Source organism: Vicia villosa, unplaced genomic scaffold, assembly GCF_029867415.1.
Source record: "Vicia villosa cultivar HV-30 ecotype Madison, WI unplaced genomic scaffold, Vvil1.0 ctg.002023F_1_1, whole genome shotgun sequence".
In the NCBI taxonomy this organism is placed as follows: Eukaryota; Viridiplantae; Streptophyta; class Magnoliopsida; order Fabales; family Fabaceae; genus Vicia; species Vicia villosa.
The window spans coordinates 187976-203159 of record NW_026705815.1 but is presented as its reverse complement, the minus strand read 5'-3'; the positions used below and the strand labels follow the sequence as shown (position 1 = coordinate 203159).

General features: G+C 34.2%; 2 protein-coding genes across 2 annotated transcripts; one reads left to right on the top strand and one right to left on the bottom strand.

Moving 5' to 3' along the window:
• The first annotated feature begins 3398 nt into the window (after positions 1 to 3398).
• LOC131637541 (uncharacterized) lies at positions 3399 to 4085 on the top strand. Its single transcript, XM_058908135.1, has 2 exons — positions 3399 to 3526; positions 3606 to 4085. Exons 1-2 carry the CDS (start codon positions 3485 to 3487, stop codon positions 4017 to 4019), a joined length of 456 nt encoding a protein of 151 aa, XP_058764118.1. The 5' UTR covers positions 3399 to 3484; the 3' UTR covers positions 4020 to 4085.
• Positions 4086 to 5671: 1586 nt separating this feature from the next.
• Positions 5672 to 8270, bottom strand: LOC131637539 (protein FAR-RED IMPAIRED RESPONSE 1-like). Its single transcript, XM_058908133.1, has 4 exons — positions 6590 to 8270; positions 6124 to 6452; positions 5929 to 6033; positions 5672 to 5755 (listed from the first exon to the last, which is right to left on the bottom strand). The coding sequence occupies exons 1-4, from the start codon at positions 8268 to 8270 to the stop codon at positions 5672 to 5674; spliced, it is 2199 nt and encodes a 732-aa protein (XP_058764116.1).
• Between the last annotated feature and the right edge of the window lie 6914 nt (positions 8271 to 15184).

Sequence of the window (15184 nt, the reverse complement as noted above, 5' to 3'; positions counted from 1 at the left end):
CAAAACTTACCATTTTGGGATGGTAGTTATTATGTGAATTACCAAAAAAGGAAAGTGAGAAACTTAGAAAATATTTTGAGGAGTTTTACAATGGTTGATCAGCCACTTCGTAGCCTGATTACACATTGATTTAGGCATTATTTTAAAAAACTTTTAACATCAAAGTTGTTAATCTCATGGAGCTGAACAACTTTGTAGTTGGAAGTTTTCTAATTGGAAGCTTTATTCAAACGATATGAAGGTTAGAATACAAAGATGCAAACTGAATGTGTGTTGTGTTGCCAGCTAGAATTTCTGGGCAAACGTGAGCAAATGAACAAACACGTGGTGGGCCATTTTCAAGACTGATTTTAAGGAACTACAAGCATCTCTCTGAATAAAATTCAGCACCAGCCTTTTCTCCTTCGTTCCCTCTTTCCAATAGTACAAGAATCATGACAATGGGTGGTGTGTGGATCAAGATATGAAGCTTCGTTCTCGTACGTCTGAAATATCACTTGGCTGGTAGTGGGACATGTCACGCACGTGCACCAATCATAGCCATGGAGTATCAGTTTCTCATGCATTTTCAAGAAGCATACAAGCCTGTTCTCAATGAGAATTAAACCCAAGATTGGTACCACGATGTATGAGCTTTCATAAGAGCCTAAGAAGTGACCATTTGAGTCATCAGGTGCAGAGTAAATGAATCACAAAACTAGTCATCTAGAGTTGTTGCATTGATGAGCAAAACACGGTTTTGCTTGCAGCACCAATACACACATACGATTGCACCACACCATACATTACCATGTACCTCACCCTATAAAAGACTCAAAACTTCACAAAGCTAGACACGTTTTCATTTTTTTTTGTCAGTTTCTTCAAAACCTCTCCACTCTCTTCCCTCCTAATCATGTTTTTGATAGACAATGATGTATTAATATATATCAGCACCCAAAGTGCAGAGAGAAAATTCTCAAAACATTACAAAAAGCAGAAAAATGCCCAGCTAGTATGAACCATAACTACAGACCTACAAATATGCTAAGGGACATTGATATGGTTTTAGATTGCGGTCCGCAACCGCAATTGCACCCGCAATATTGCGGACGCGGTTGTCTCCGCAACCGCATCGGACCGCAATTGCGGTGTGATTTTAAAATCTCGCCTCCAGATATATTCAGAACCCCATCGGACAATTTTTATCATGTTTATTTTAAGTATTTTCATCAAAAATCAATATATTAGATTTCTAAAACTCAATTTACTTTTTATATAATGAAAAAACATAACATTAAGTGTTTTTCAATATAATATTTCAAACACTTCATTTAAAAAATTCACGCAGTAACGGCCGCAATACGCATCGCAACAAGTGCAATGACCGCAATCGCATCCGCAGCCACAACCGCATCCGCAGTCACAACCGCAATTTAAAACCATGCTTCTAACAGCACTAGAATTCGTATCAAACACCTTCACTTATGTTTCTTCGCATATTTTTATCATAACTCAACATTTGAGAACCCATAAACTCAATTTAGATGTGATTTGTAATGTAAAATATTAACATTAAGTGTTTTTTAATGGTGTATTTCAAATATTTTCCAATTTAAATTCACGCCGCAACGGCCGCAATGCGCATTGCAGCAACCACAATATTCGCAATCGCAACACCCACATCCGCGACCGCGACCGCAATTTAAAACCATGGTATGTGCATCATTTTGTTTTCGATTATTTTCGGTGTTATTGATTTCATGTGATTTGCGTTTGATCTCATTCAAAATGGATGTGATATTCGGAATCGTTGTTGGATTTCGTGTGGGACGGAGTCCTTTGTTTTTATTTTCCAGGAAGGAATGTGTCCGTCGCCGTCGTATGTCATGTATTGATCCGTCTGAGAAGAAGATGAATAGTACACCGGCATTGTTCACGTGGAGCGCATGGGGCTACAGTCTCTCTCATGGTCCATGCATTCTAAGCTTCTATTTGTTTTTATTTTAACAGAAATGCTATGTGTACACTAAGGTGTTACACTACACCCTATAAAATTAGGACTTTTTTGTCATTTATAAAAAAAATAAGGGCATGGGGGTAAATAACAAGTGAGGGTTAGGTTAACAATCTTCTCCTTTCATGACAAATTTCTCTCACGATTCTTCTCTCCCTCTCTCACGGCTATCTTCTTCCTCTCACTCATAGCTACTTTCTCTCTCACGGTGACTCTTCTCTCGTCTCCATTATCACCGCCGCTTGTCTCCCTCTCTTACACGGTGACTCTCCTCTCATCTCTCTCTCACGGCGACGGCGACGGCAACTCACGGCGACGGCGGCTAACGACGACTCACGGTTACTCACGGCTTCTCGTCTCTATCTCACGGTGTAGTATATTTTTCCCTTCCTTTTTATCAGCAAATGTCTCTATTTTTTTGTCTTAGTGTGTTTAAATTTTAGGGTTTATCAGATCTGTTTTGTACTGATTATGTATTTATTTGATCTTCTTTTGCTATTAGGTTGATTGATTTATCTTTGTTGATTTATTGCTGGAACCATGTCATCATCAAAAAATTTGCACGAAAATGAAGTAAGTTGATTGATTTTGTTTTGGTTCTTGTTGTTGATGTACTGAATATGTCTTTTAGTTTTGTTATTTTGGGTGCACTGATTGCTACTTATTACAGTGAAATTAATAAAAAAAATTCTCCATAAATTTAAGGTACGAATGAGGCATTGCTGTATCCCAACTAATTTGAGCAGAATCAACGAAAAATTAACTGCAGTTCAATGTGGCCATATCGAAAGCACCCCATTCAAATGGGCGTTGGATATTTCTAACGACTTCTCAATCTCGGGTGGTTTATTATGGGAGTTAGTAAGCAGATGGGACTCACGGAATAGGGGATTTCGGGTTAGGGAGAGGATAGTACCATTTACTGCTGTGGATGTTTGTTTTTCTATTGGATTAACTATTGTTGGTAAGACCCTAGTTGTAGAAGAAGACCAAAAATGTGAAACATTAGGCTTATTTAAAGGGGCTGAGGTAACCGTTACCAATATTTGCAAACAACTTCAGAAACACAGGAATAAATTAGTTAATTTTTCTAGACTTTACATATTACTCGCATTTGCAGAGTTTTACTTTCCAAAAAACGGGGATAAGGTATTCACGGGATTTATTAAACACTTGGATGATTTGGATTCACTTGATACATATAGTTGGGGTCTTTCTGTTTATAATTATGTGGTTGCTAGTTTATGCGAGTCTTTAGCTGTGTTGACAAAAGGAAAAAACAAGTCACAGAGACATTTAAATGGGTGTGCTGCCGTATTGCAGGTATATGGATTATGTAACTTTATAGTACCATCTTCTATCTTGAAATATTTAATTTACATCTTATATTTCTTATAGATTTGGGCATTCAACCACTTATCATTGGGGAAAGCACCTGCTGATTCTAGGTTAATTTTTCCATGGATATTGAATTGGCCAATTATACGTATGCAGAAGCAAACTATTGAGAAGGCATTTAACAATAACATGGTAGTATTTTTAGTGTGTTTTAATTGATAAATATATGTTTTAATTTTTCGTTTGTTTGACTTGACTTTTTTTTTGTTAGATAATTGAAAGAGTGGTTGCAACAGGGGAAGAATTGAAATATGACATAGTCAATGCTGCCTTGTTTGAACAAGGACAACAATTTGTGGATCCTTATGATTATCAAAGGTTGGTGGCTGAGAATAGAGATTTCAAAGAGAGGATAACAATTCTTGAGGGTGCAGCGAGGATGCTTAAAGAGGCAAAAGATAACACTCGGTTTGAAAATGAGGATGTCCAAGATGATCAACAAATGGTGAACTTTATCACCGAAGATGAAGTCGGAATTGCTGTTGGAGATGTTGGACATAACACTCCACCAAATGTTGATGCCAATGTTGTGGAAAACCAACCAAAGTCTACCTCCAACATGGCTACAAGACTTAAGAAGAAACCAAGGACGAAGCGTGGAAAAAGTAGTAGAATGAATTTATAATTAATTAATGTTGTAGTGTAGAATTCGGTAGAATTTGGTAGAATTTGATCCAATTTGTAAATATTGACAATTTGTGGTACTATTTTGTTTCTGTGCACAATGTATTTTGGCTATGCTATAGTAAAATATGTGGTTAAAATGTTGTGTATGTTATAGTTCATTTTGTGGAGACACTGAATTTTGATGTGGTGATTCATTAACCAAAATTAAGTACTACATTTTGAAGGATGGACGTGCATTAACCAGATTTAGACTCCCATTAACCAACTTCCAGCACTATATTAACCAAGTTTATTTTATTAATTTTCCCCTTATTCAAGTCTGGGCATGCATTAACCAAGTTATACATTTCGTTAACCAACTTCCTGCACTATATTAACCAAGTTTCGTTTACTTTTTTTTTCTTCATACAAGTCTGGGCCTGTAATAACCAAGTTATACCTTTCGTTAACCAACTTCCTGCACTATATTAACCAAGTCTTGTTTACTTTTTTTTTCCATTATATAAATCTGGGCATGCATTAACCAAGTTATACCTTTTATTAATCAACTTCCTGCACTATATTAACCAAGTTTTGTTTACTTTTTTTTTTCCTTTATATAAATCTGGACATGCATTAACCAAGTTATACCTTTTATTAACCAACTTCCTGCACTATATTAACCAAGTTTCGTTTACTTTTTTTTTCTTCATACAAGTCTGGGCCTGTATTAACCAAGTTATACCTTTCGTTAACCAACTTCCTGCACTATATTAACCAAGTTTCGTTTACTTTTTTTTCCTTTATATAAATCTGGGCATGCATTAACCAAGTTATACATTTCGTTAACCAACTTCCTGCACTATATTAACCAAGTTTCGTTTACTTTTTTTTTCTTCATACAAGTCTGGGCCTGCATTAACCAAGTTATACCTTTCGTTAACCAACTTCCTGCACTATATTAACCAAGTTTCGTTTACTTTTTTTTTCCTTTATATAAATCTGGGCATGCATTAACCAAGTTATACATTTCGTTAACCAACTTCCTGCACTATATTAACCAAGTTTCGTTTACTTTTTTTTTCTTCATACAAGTCTGGGCCTGCATTAGCCAAGTTAATCCTTTCGTTAACCAACTTCCTGCACTATATTAACCAAGTTTCATTTACTTTTTTTCCTTTATATAAATTTGGGCATGCATTAACCAAGTTATACCTTTTATTAACCAACTTCCTGCACTATATTAACCAAGTTTCGTTTACTTTTTTTTTCTTCATACAAGTCTGGGCCTGCATTAACCAAGTTATACCTTTCGCTAACCAACTTCCTGCACTATATTAACCAAGTCTGGGCTTGTATTAACGAACTATTTTATACATTATATATACCAAAAAATGTTAATACAACTTTAGTAAAGTTACAATAGTGTAACTTTTACATGACAAAAGTAATTCGACAAGACTGCAACATTCCACGTGAATAACCTGCACCACCAAAATACCTTGATTTAGTGTATGCAATGTTTGAACAAGATTTAACAAAAATGTTTGAACACCATACCATCATGTCAAAGTTGTCAATAGCATAATGTGTCGGTCTTCCCCAAAATATACATGTTGTCAAAATAGCATAATGTGTCGGTCTTCCCCAAAAAAATTCCCAAAATCATCATCAATTTGTACAAACTTGAGATGAACCCACCAAAGGTGTTTCACATGTTGTCAAAAGATCCATGAATGACATATTACCTCCAACCTGAACAATAACATACAAACAACTAAAATATGACTCACATAAAACTATATATATATAAAAATTAGTGACTTAATAAGTACACATAAGTTTTCCTCAACTAATACATATGAATTCCTCAAATATTACATAAGAAATCAAACATTATTTAATACAATCTTATAATGGACACAAACCACGATATTTGAATTTAAGCAATGTCCTCCATTAACAACCTCAAGAGATGATTCTACACAAATGTTACTTCCGAGCTGACTTCCCACCATTCCAATATTGCACTCCTACACATTTAGCGAAACAATAAAATAAGATTCCACTAAATTATATATGTATTTCAATAAGATATCATTTATGAACGAAAAGAGACATACTGTAGTAAGCTCAATGTGATCACTTTTTTTGGTTTGCTTCCTTGACCTCTTAACAATCGTATCAGAGACAAATATTTTTCTTTTAGATGGAGGACGACCTTTGCGCTTGACATGTTTTGGGCTACGAATGTGATTACTATTGATTGGATTGGAATCCTCATTGATATTCTCTTCAACAACTACACTATCCTTTATGGACATATTGGAGCTAAACAAATGTAATGTTTCATGGAGGTCATCAGTAGTCTCATCTGAATCAGCAGCTACTTCAGCAACCTCATAAAAGTGTTTGCATAATTTGTCAAACTTGTCCATTTTTGGCTTCAATTCTGTTACACCATAACTAGTCTTTATATATGAATGCTTCCTTTTAATATTTTTTTCCATCTCATTAAAATGTACTTATTTGGAAGACTTGTAATCCTCTCCTGACTACACACGGATAACCCATGGCGGCACGCAATACCTCTAAACTCAAACAATGAGCATTCACATTTGAAATCATGGTTTTCCTTGTTAAGTACAACTTTTAAGACTCGCTCTTTACGTATCTCTCCAACTAATATCTCCTCTAACACATGATACGTAGCAAAGCAACCTTCCACGCCTTTCAATGAGGTAGAACAATTCATTTTAGATCTGAATTCCACTTGAATTTCCTTGAATTTGGCATGAGTATACTTATTTTGGAATTGCTTCTCAATGGTCGAGTTTGACCCACATGGAATTGTTGTATCCATCGAATTAAAATCAGCTTCAAATTCCTTTTCTGCCCGACTTCTAAGAGCATTATCATATTGTTTCACAAATTGATTTAGACTTGTTGTAGAATTTATATATCCATCAAAGAAGGCATGTATGCTCTCACTACGCTGCGTAGTAGACATACCAGCCCAAAAATATTTCCTTAACAAAGTTGGTGCCCACCGATGACGCTCCATATACAACCCTCCCAACCAATCATTCTCTTGGAGATTAAATTTTTCTATGAACAAACTCCATTTTTGTTCAAAACCATCTGTTGTGAATGTATCATAGACTGCTTCTTTCATTGCATACTTGATCCTTTTGTATTCACCATATCCGCTAAGTTTTTCTGGAATTTTTTTCATTATATGCCATAAACACCACCTATGACGAGTTGTAGGGAAGACTAACTCAATAGCATTTTTCATAGCCTTACATTGATCGGTCACAATACCCATAGGTGGTTTTTCTAACATACAACGAAGCCATGACTTGAAAAGCCACACAAAAGAATCTGTGTCTTCACCTGATAGTAATCCACAACCAAGTAATGTTGATTGACCATGGTGATTCACACCTACAAATGCAGCAAAAGGCATGTCATACTTGTTAGTCAAGTATGTTGTATCGAAAGTTACAACATCACCAAAATATTCATAAGCGGCTCTACTTCTTGCATCCGCCCAAAATACATTCCTCACATGAAAATCATCATCCAAATCTATGTCATAGAAGAAATTTGTATTTTGTTCCCTCATTTTACAAAAATAACTTATCAAAGCCTTACCATCACCTTCTTTTCCAATTGCACGACGTTCTTTGTTAATATAATTCCTCACGTCCTTTTCACAAAACGGAATATTTTCATGACGACCTGCATCTTTAACTAGCGATTGAAAAGTCTTGTTGATCCTTACTCCCGCGTCAACATTGATTTGGATTTTTCTTCTCACGTGTAAGTTCATTTTCTTGTTGGCCTTGAACAATCTAGCTTTCGTAGGGCTAGTTTCATGAGAATGGATAGATTCAAATTGTGTAATGTACCACAAACCATCTTCTTTCATTTTAACATAAATTTTGGCAGGACAATTTTTCGCTCGAGATGGTAGTGTCTTTAACGTGCATGAAATTTTTGAAACAGTTGATCCCCCTCTTGAACATGAAAGTATTATGTAGTTGAGCTCTCCATCATCTCCCTTTTTCGATGACCTAATCCTCCATCCGAAACCCTTTTTCAAAGCATACTGCTGATAATATGTTTTAACTTCCTCTACACAATAAAAACACATTCCAATTTCGGGAACCCAACGTGAATCATCGCCATCACCATCATCGTGATCAACTTCTACATCTTCCCTTTGACTATCTCCTGAATCTATTAAAATGTTTAAGCTATCCATTACGACACACAAACTGCACAAAATTTGCCAATTAGATGCATAATATAAATTTATAACAAAGTTGGTTAATAATGTTCAAAAAGATGGTTAATATTGTGTATAACTTGGTTAATAAACTGCCAGACTTGACTACAAATTTATCACATTCTTTATGATAAAGTTGGTTAATACTGTGACATAAGTTGGTCAATACAGTTCCGAAAATGGTTAATGAACCAACATGAGTAAATACATGAAATCCTTTAACAGTAAATACACGTGGTTAACGATGTGAACAAAGTTGGTCAATACGGTTTAGAACTTGGTTAATGAACAATCATGAATAAATATGAAATCAATATGAAATCAATATGAAATCAATAACGTTTTGTACTAATATTTCATTATAAACAGTACAAATATGATTAAAATTGATATTACAAATAAGAATACCTAGAAGCTTAATGACTTAAATCTTCATCTTCATTGTTTAATGATGTCAAAGAAATTTCTTTTTTTCTTCATCAAACATGGATTTGATTGAGTTTGGTTGGAGATGGTATTGTAAAAACTGGAGGGAGAAGAAAAATGGCGCGTGGAAGAGAAAGTGAAGAAAGTAGGTGGTTCTTATGTGTGGCCCAAAGTGAAAAGAGAGAATATAGAAGCATGGCCCACATTTCCAAAAAAGCAAACACTAACATTATTTAATTCATTATTTTGGTATAAATGAACAGGGTTTCTACGGTGTAGTGTAACATAGCAGTGTATGCATAGCATTTCTGTTATTTTAATTAAGTTCTCAGGTGAAGAATATTGGGTATTGAATTGTGATTGGCTTTGGTTTGTGTTTTTGTCATTTTGTGACTTGAATCTAACGTGGCCTATTGATTTCATATCATGATTATCTTTTTTTTGTCACATGCTGATATAATATACATGAAAAATGAAATGAATATATGGTAATGTGCTGTTGGGCCATAGACTGAACCATTGTGGGCTTAAGCTGGGAATTCTGCGCCACAGTCCCCTTTTGGCTGATGCTATCTTTTGCTTGAATGTTTGGCTTAGCGCCCCTGATATCTACACCCCCTGACTCCATTAAAATTGGTAGATTTTAGATTTTTTTTACTTAATTTTTCTACTTTCTTTTAGGTAATAAAAGGCATGAAAATTATATAAAATTTGTTAGACTCTAACTAGGTGTTTTAGGAATTAATCTTAGTTTTAGGTTTCTCCATAATAATGAAAATGCAATAAAAATACTTTGATTTTTTTACTTGGATTAGTTTAATTTTGACATTTAATTGATAGTTTTGCCTCACTATAAAACACATAAAAAATAGTAGTTTTTTTAGACTAATTTTGTACTAATGCTTGAATTGCTTCTCATTTTATCATTTCCATGTTATTCTTGTATAATTGTTGTGTGACTTTGTTGCTTAGTTTTTGGCCATATTTTGGCCTGTGTTGTTAATATCATCTGTATGCTCCTTTTATAATCCATTACCATGTTAACTTTAGGTAGACATTCCTTTGTACATAAACAACAATAATCATTAGGCTAGACTTAATTAGGTTAGTCTCCCCCTTATTCATTTCCTTTTTCTTTTTCAACTTTAAAAAACCTAATAAATACCGACGAGGATCATACTACTATTTCTTTTATAGTGGAAAAGAAATGATTAGGGCGTAGGCCCTGGTGTATTTTTTTCTACTTAGTGGGAGAGAAATGATTGAGGTGTAGCCCTCAGTGTATTTCTTAACCGCTACTTAGAGAAATGATTGAGGTGTAGGCCTTGGTGTATTTCTCTAAATACTTAAACTTTTTGGTATGATCCAAGTCACAAATAAATTCTCCTTTAAAAGACACCAATAAAAAACACTCAAAATACTTAATAAAGGTTCAAATCTAAACAAAGTAAGAAAGTGGTGCGAAGCCTTGTAGTGGGTTTTGTTCATCATGGAATTACATCAAAAAACACAAACTTGTGTTCCTTCTCTTCTAAGAACAAGTTAAGTCCATTCCATACTTAGGCGTGTAAGTCTCCCAAGGTCAAACATCGTGGATTCTGACCTTAACCTCTGTTCACCTAAAAAACACAAAAACAAATCAAAACATGTGAGCCGAACTACGACGCTCTAATTCCTGAAAAGGATACGTAGGCATTGGGTCGCGGGGCCTATGCGAGCACAATTGTAAATAATTCTTTCTTTTCCCCATATTTATTTTTGCATGCATTCGTATTTAGGCTTTAGACTTTAGACACACCCTTTAGATAGAAACAAACATATGTAGATATCGTCGAGTATGATGGACGTTAGAGGTGCTAACACTCTCCCCTTGCGTAACCGACTCTCGTACCCTAATCTCTAGTCGCAAGACCTTGTTCTTATTCTTTGCTAGGTTTTATGATATTCCTTTCCCTCGATGGGATAACACTTAAGTGTAATCTGTAAACTTCTAGTTTTCATTAATACGTATGATTATATTCTTCTAATTTGTTTCAATCCATAGCAAATAATAAAATTATTTATATAAACTATATTTTTGAAAATGGATGGCATATAATTTAATTACAATTTTTACATCTAAATAAATTTTTTTTTTATAATAATCATGTAGTACTTAAATCATATTACTACATTTTCTTACGCTTTACGTGTGTGTGTGTGTGTATATATATATATATATATATATATATATATATATATATATATATATATATATATATATATATATATATATATATATATATATATATATATATATATATATATTAATTGTAGAGTACAAAAATTATTCAGCAAATATAAATAACTCTAAAGATTTTATGCAAGAATTATAACTTAATAAACATCATTTATTAGAAAATTAAACAAAAGAAAATATATGTATACTATAAAATGTATTATTTTTAAGAAAATAATTTATTCAATCAAATCACTATTAAGAATTATCTTTACAATATAAAAATTTAAAAAATAAATATCTAACATACAAAAAAAAATCATTTTATATTTAGGTGATTTGTTTCATTTATATTGAAATTCTGGTATCAGATATGTGATGTCGAATGAGATGTCACGACATAATATCTGTTGATAACGATTATGGATCGAGACGGCAGGAGTAATGAAAATAGTGCATAAAGATAAATAACACAAGGAATTTTCAACTCAGTTCGGAACAACCTTCCTACTCCGGGGGCTACCAAGCCAGGGATGAAATCAATATCCGACAGTATCGATTCAGAGCTAACTCCCCCATTTACAACCCCTCACTTAATCACTACCCTTCCCATGACTTATACCTAAGACTCACCTAGGTATGAGGCCCTCCTCAAATCCCTTCAATCGTAACACCCTATGACAAATAAAACAAACAGAAACCGTAGAAGACACTCTTACAAGACCCACAATTCTCAATGCATAAAAGCTTATGAGAACGACACTACTCTTTTTGCTTAACAGCTTCGAAGATTAAACCAGCATTCAACACCTACAGGTTTGTGAATGCAACATATGGAACTTACAACACAACAAAAATAAGGGTTCCTATAACCCTAAAAACAAATATCAGTTCCACTTAAAACTAGGTATATACCACTCTATTTATAGCATTAGTATTGATTGAGTTGGGCCTAAAACCGCACAAAGTCTATTGCTTGATCTCCAAGAAAATAGGTTTCCATCAAATCTTTCCTAAACTTTGACCAGCCATAACTTTCACATGGTTCATCAGAAATTGTCCATCAGAAATTGTCCATCAAAAGCTCATTTTGAAGGAAATTCAATTCTCTACAATTTTGTCTCTCTAAAGACTTGGCCCAAAATGCTTCATTTGAAAGATATGAGTTAAAACATTACAGGTCCTTTTGAAAGTCCACAAAAGCTATCTTTTGTTAGGAGTCATATCACCAAGATAAAATCTTCAAATGCAAAAATGGTTCCAAAGTGGGTTGTGGAAGACATCTTGGGCTTTCCAAAAAGTATAAGATCATTCCCATATGAGAAAAATCAAATGAGTTATGGTTGTCAGAAGTTGGATAAATTCTAAGAAGTGTATGAAATCCTAAATGAGCAATTAGGAGTTTTTGGATATTGGGCCCATATTTTTGGATCTCCCACGTGATCATAAGCTTATAGAAGGCCCATAAATCCATCCATCCCTATTTTGTGATTTTTATTTCTTTAATTTTGATTTATTTATTTAAATTCAAAATAAATAAAATAAAATAAAATTTAATTGATAAAGGATTATATAATTGGATTTTCAAATCAAAATTAATACAATATCAATTATATGGATCATAAAACACGTGTAAAAGGTTGGGAAATAGAATTTAACTAAAAAAAGAAAGTTTTGGTACAAGAATGAAGTCAATATTTTTCAATCAAAGGGATAGATTCTTTCCATAAGTTTTACCTTAATTGCTTGTGATATATATACACAACAAAAGCAGACCAAAAGGGGGCAAAAATTTCACAAAGAGGCAAGGGTTCCAAGAGTTGCAAAAGTCAAAGAACTAGGGCATAATCAAGAAACTCTCTCCCTCGTGTTACAGCCAAAGATAAACATCCCATTCGACTCTTAAAGGTCCCAGGGGTTCATCCTCACCTTCATCAAAGCGTAGAACACATGGAGAAAGTGCATACATAAGAACACTGTTTCATTCCGATCAATTCTTTCCCAAATTCCCAAAAACTCACTCCTCATCTCCAACGTTGGTATCTGAACGACTCTTTATGAATCTATCAATCTCTCCTCCATCAACATCGTCGTTTTCCACGCTTCACAACTCAATGCTCCCTTCTACAACCTCCTTATAACTGGAATCACTCGTTACTTATCAACAATCATATATATAATTCCAACGATGAAACTCTACAAATAATACGCAGTCCTGAAAACACCGCAAATATATGAGCTTCATCTTCTCATACCCATCCCAACCGTTTAACAACTATTCCTTCGAGATAAGAATCTGCATCTATTCATCAGAACAATCCGTAAGCACATGGCTCAACTACAACCATCCTCCGATCCCACAATTTAGGCCGAAAGACACGTCTATCCCATCCAACATAATCCCGTATGCTATCAGCAAGAGATTGAGGGTGATCAGTTCCCCAATTTGTTAATAGACATCCGAAAACCATGATGGGGTACAAACCGTCTTTATCGACTACAATAGAGTTCCACCGCGTACCAACGACAACTCCACACCCACCATCTCAGAGAAGCAAAAGCTTCTCCCCCACTTATTTCAGACTCATCCCCTGCAAAGTTAGAAGTAAGGCAAAAGGGGGTATCGATAGTGTTGTCACACAGATATCGCATACACACAACACGGCTCTACGGACTCAACAACCTGGCCGGACGGACCGACCTGCTCTGATACCAATTGTAACACCCCACTATTGCTAGTTAAATAAAATTACACAATAATAAGAAAATAATCAGAGTTTTTCACATAAAGTGGAATGTCACATTAAAAACAAACCAAAACAACTTTTTGTATTAATAAAACAAAACAGTGGAAAATTAATTGCTTTATCTTAACCTGGAATTTTACCTAAACATCAAAAAAATATCCACATTAATTCGTGGTTCAATAAATCTCCAAATTAACATATGATACACAACTAATTGATAAAAGAAATAACGAATAAATAAACGCCCCAAAATCCCGTGTTACGTATCAGAGTGACTCCTAGGACTCGATCAGGCAACACACGCTCCATGCACACTCAAGTACCTGGATTATCTGTACTTCCAAGGAAGCACAGACACAACAACAACAACAAAGGGGTGAGAACTACATTCAATAATTTAACAGTGAAATAATCATGTTGAGAGTAGTAATCACACAACCACACCAGTGCAAACAATTAATTAAGATGCAATGTGACTCAATAATGACACAATGCATGTGGTACCAATCACCAAGGTTCATTCAATCGAACCAGATAAATCACATACATATCTCCTAGGCAATGATATATCTACACCACTGGTCACATACACTCCTCCTGAGCAATGACCTATTTTCACCAATAACACCATGAATGCATGACAACAATATGCATATGATTCACATGTACACGACATGTTCACACCAATACGATCCTCCTGATCAAGTGTAAGTCTTAGACTTACCGCAATACCCACTGGTATTACCACACCTATTCAGACAAATAAGCACACATACATACAATTTACCGAATCAACCCAAATAAATTACAAATAAACCACGTAATTATTCGGACCATTATGACTATTCTGGTTAATTAATCTTCTGCTCCATTGCTCAAATTTACTATTTTGAACTATTATTAAGCCAACACATATTGTTACTGCTAATCTATTCAACACTATTGACAATTACATTACACCTTTAACAACTCTACCAAAATAGAAATAATTAAAATTAACACATTAATCTAATTATTTATCTCTAATTCCAAAACTCTTAAATTATTATATTAATAATATTAACTTACTATTATTTATCAATATATAATGAAATGTATATATATATAATAAAGTTGTATCACATTATTTTTGTTCAAAACATAACCTAGTACTTAATTAAACAACATGACGTTCATCACCACAAGTGTGATGTTCATCACACTAAAAGACAAAACAAGCTAATTGGAAAATTGTGACCTTCATCACACAAGGGGTGTTGTTCGGCATGTTAGAACAAGATTTATTCTGATCAATATTCTTAGTTTTGATGATAACAATGTATATGAATTTTGTATGAGATAATGTGGTACTCTAATACTATGCAATTTCCATTTCAGGAATTATATAAAGAGTATGCACAAAATCAGCGCAAAAAGCACTGACTCAAAACGTTCAGCATGCAACATCAGAACATGGTCTGGAAAGACATCAGAAGATGGTCAAGCAGAATCAGAACATG